The 2,906-nt window shown below is 29.4% G+C and overlaps 1 protein-coding gene across 1 annotated transcript in view; it reads right to left on the bottom strand.

Annotated features, from left to right (window-relative positions):
* Nucleotides 1-281, bottom strand: part of LOC104759641 (transmembrane protein 120 homolog) — a 3,691-nt gene extending 3,410 nt beyond the window's left edge. Inside the window, exon 1 of the mRNA XM_010482551.2 lies at nt 84-281. Within this exon, the coding sequence (XP_010480853.1) occupies nt 84-281 (198 nt within the window). The remainder of the gene's footprint in view (nt 1-83) is intronic.

Genomic DNA, 2,906 nt, shown 5'->3' with positions numbered 1-2,906 from the left:
AAAAAAAAAAAAAAAAAAAAAAAGAGACAAATTTAAGAATCGGAGAAATCGAGAAAGATTGGTTTTTTTAAAAAAAATTGGACCTTTTCGAAAAGTTTAGGATCGAGATGCTTGTCGGAGACAAGGGTTGAGTGGAGACGGCGGATTGATGAGTCAACGACGGAGGCTCTTTTACGGAGAGAGAGCTCTTCTTGAGAAGAAGAAGAGACGAATGAGGTGGAAGAGTCGTGAAGCTCTTTAACTTGTTCGACGATTCGTTTCACTTCTTCTTCAACCTCCATGGTGTTTTGGATCCGAAGATTAATGAGATCGGGACTTGTATGTCTCTCTGAATGAAAGATTGAGAAATAAAGGAAGGATTTTTAAAGACGAGAAGAAGAAGAAGAAGAAGAAGAAGAAGAAGAAGAAGAAGAAGAAGAAGAAGTTTGTAACTAAGGACGGATCAATCGCACGGAGCTCTTTCTCATGCTCTTACAAAACCCTCACCGAGTCCTTCCCTACCACATCGCAATCTAAGCATCACTTTCTTTATTTTTGTTTTCCCTTTTGTTTATTTTTCATAATACTTACAATTAATTAGAATAATAGTCTTTTTTTTTTCTTTTCGCGTCGGCAATTTTTAAACAGTTTTTTTGATATATACTACTAATAAAAAGCTTGTTTTTAAGCTTAGTTTTAAAAAAACCTATAAATGCAAAAATAATGGAGAAAGAGATGGATTCAAAATTAATGAAGGAGTAGTCTCAAAGAAAATATAATAAGATTGTCACAACTCACAATGGTTTAATAACAAGCAATACTTGTCTGCATTCCTGCTAGTTTGGAATCGAAGTTATCTCGTTTAGTTTTGGAAGAAGAAGAAGAAGAAGAAGAAGCTTTTGGGTGTCTTATTTGTAAACTAAGGACGGATCTTTTTTCTCATACTCTTACAACAAAACCCTCACCGAGTCCCTACCACCACATCGCAATCTAAGCATCACAATCTTTTTTTGTTTTTCTTTACTTAACTTGATTTTAGAATAGTCTTTTTTCATGTCGGCAAATTTAAAACAGTTTTTAATATGATAAAAAGCTGTGTATTGNAATAACTCATTGTAAAAAACCAAAAAAAAAAAAAAAAAAAAAAAAAAAATGGAGAAGAGATGGATTCAAAATGAAGGAGTCTCAAGAAAAATACTATATGATTGTCACAACTCACAATGGTTCATAACAAGCAATGGTAAATTGCATTTGGTAGTTTGGGACCGAAGTTAATTGGTTTAATTTTGCTAATAAGAAAACGTGTTGTAGGGAGGAAGTCTTGTTGATATATCCGTCGTAATGGCATCAATGCATGACTAGTTTTTAAACTCTTTTGTATAACAAGTGCTATTGCGGATTCTCAATGTGGAATAAAGAAAGTAAAGATTCATTGGATCGGTAAAGAACATTTGTTTTCGAATACATTAGCATTAAAATGAGATTTCGTTAGGTTTTGACTTTTGAGTTTATTGTATATTGGTTTGGACATTTAATTTTTTTTTTTTTTTAAGTAAGAGGTGAAATTTTTGGATTTATAAAAGATGACTAACCCCAAAAACATTTGTCAAGATTTGCAAAAACAAATTTGGGGCTCAACCCTAAATTCATATCGAAAAAGTCATATTTTATCACAAAGGTTAAAATCTTTTTTCTTCAGAAACATTCACACGAGTTTCCAAAGTTAACATATAATGCTAAAGAACATTGTGTAATCAAGATCGCTATAATTATTCAACACGAATGCAGTTTGTTAGATTTATTTAGACCTTGATTTTTGAAACAATTTGGGAGACTGATTTTGCTTAACAATATCTATCTATCTATAATATTAAAAGGGAAGCATTTTTAATAAGTAGACATAGATTAAGAGATTATTACATGAAATGCTACTGAAAACAGAATAAGGATATATAAATTGTGTATCCAAACAGATATTAGATGTGATAAGTTTAGCCAAAAAGTCGGAGCCAAACAAACTGATATTTAAGTGTATTATCCGATAATTGAGGTTTGCGTATAGGGATAACATAAAACTGAAAATATAATTTAAGGAAAACAAAATTAATTTCTACTGAACACAAAAATAGGAACTACCATCTACACTATTAACAATGACAAGAGAATCTCCTAATCGGCACCAATATAATGTGATTTTGTAAAGGTAACCATATATGGATACAATTTTATTCTATGAATCTACCATAATCTTTAAATTAAAAAAACAATAATTAATTATATATTCCGCATATTTAGTACTTACCACAATAATAACAACTATAATGATATGTAATTCCCTAAATCTTTCATATCATATACTGTGATTTTAAAAATCTAATCATATATAAAACCATTGATATATTAATCACAAAGTCAAAATTCCAAAATTTAAAGAATATTACCTAATATGCATATCAAGATTGTATAATAATCCATATATACTTCGAATAACTTTATGAGATTCCTATTTTGCTAAATTTATTAATTACAAATACGTTAATATCTAAAATTTATATACTCTCCAAAGTAGTTCTATTCAAATCATCGTAAATTTAAGAAATTACAAAATATTTTGTTAAAGAATTTTATTCAGAAAATATATAGTTTCATTTGAATATATAGAAAATTAGGTGAATTAATTTCAAAGAATATTCTGAAACCGACGAACCTATCCTATAAATATATTCATCGTGTGAATTAGTGATCTATATCACTCTTAATTCACCAAGAACTATCACATATATCTCCAGAACCAACAAAATGATCTCACAATAGAGATTTAATATAAAAAATAAAGCACCAGCAACCAGCAGTAAAGTCGTCAAACATTTCAATACGTTTTCACGCGTTACAATAAAGATACTCCATATGTAGAAACAATACACTAC

Source organism: Camelina sativa, chromosome 17 (assembly GCF_000633955.1).
Source record: "Camelina sativa cultivar DH55 chromosome 17, Cs, whole genome shotgun sequence".
Taxonomy (NCBI): Eukaryota; Viridiplantae; Streptophyta; class Magnoliopsida; order Brassicales; family Brassicaceae; genus Camelina; species Camelina sativa.
The sequence above is the reverse complement of the archived record's forward strand: the minus strand, read 5'-3'. Positions and strand labels throughout refer to the sequence as shown.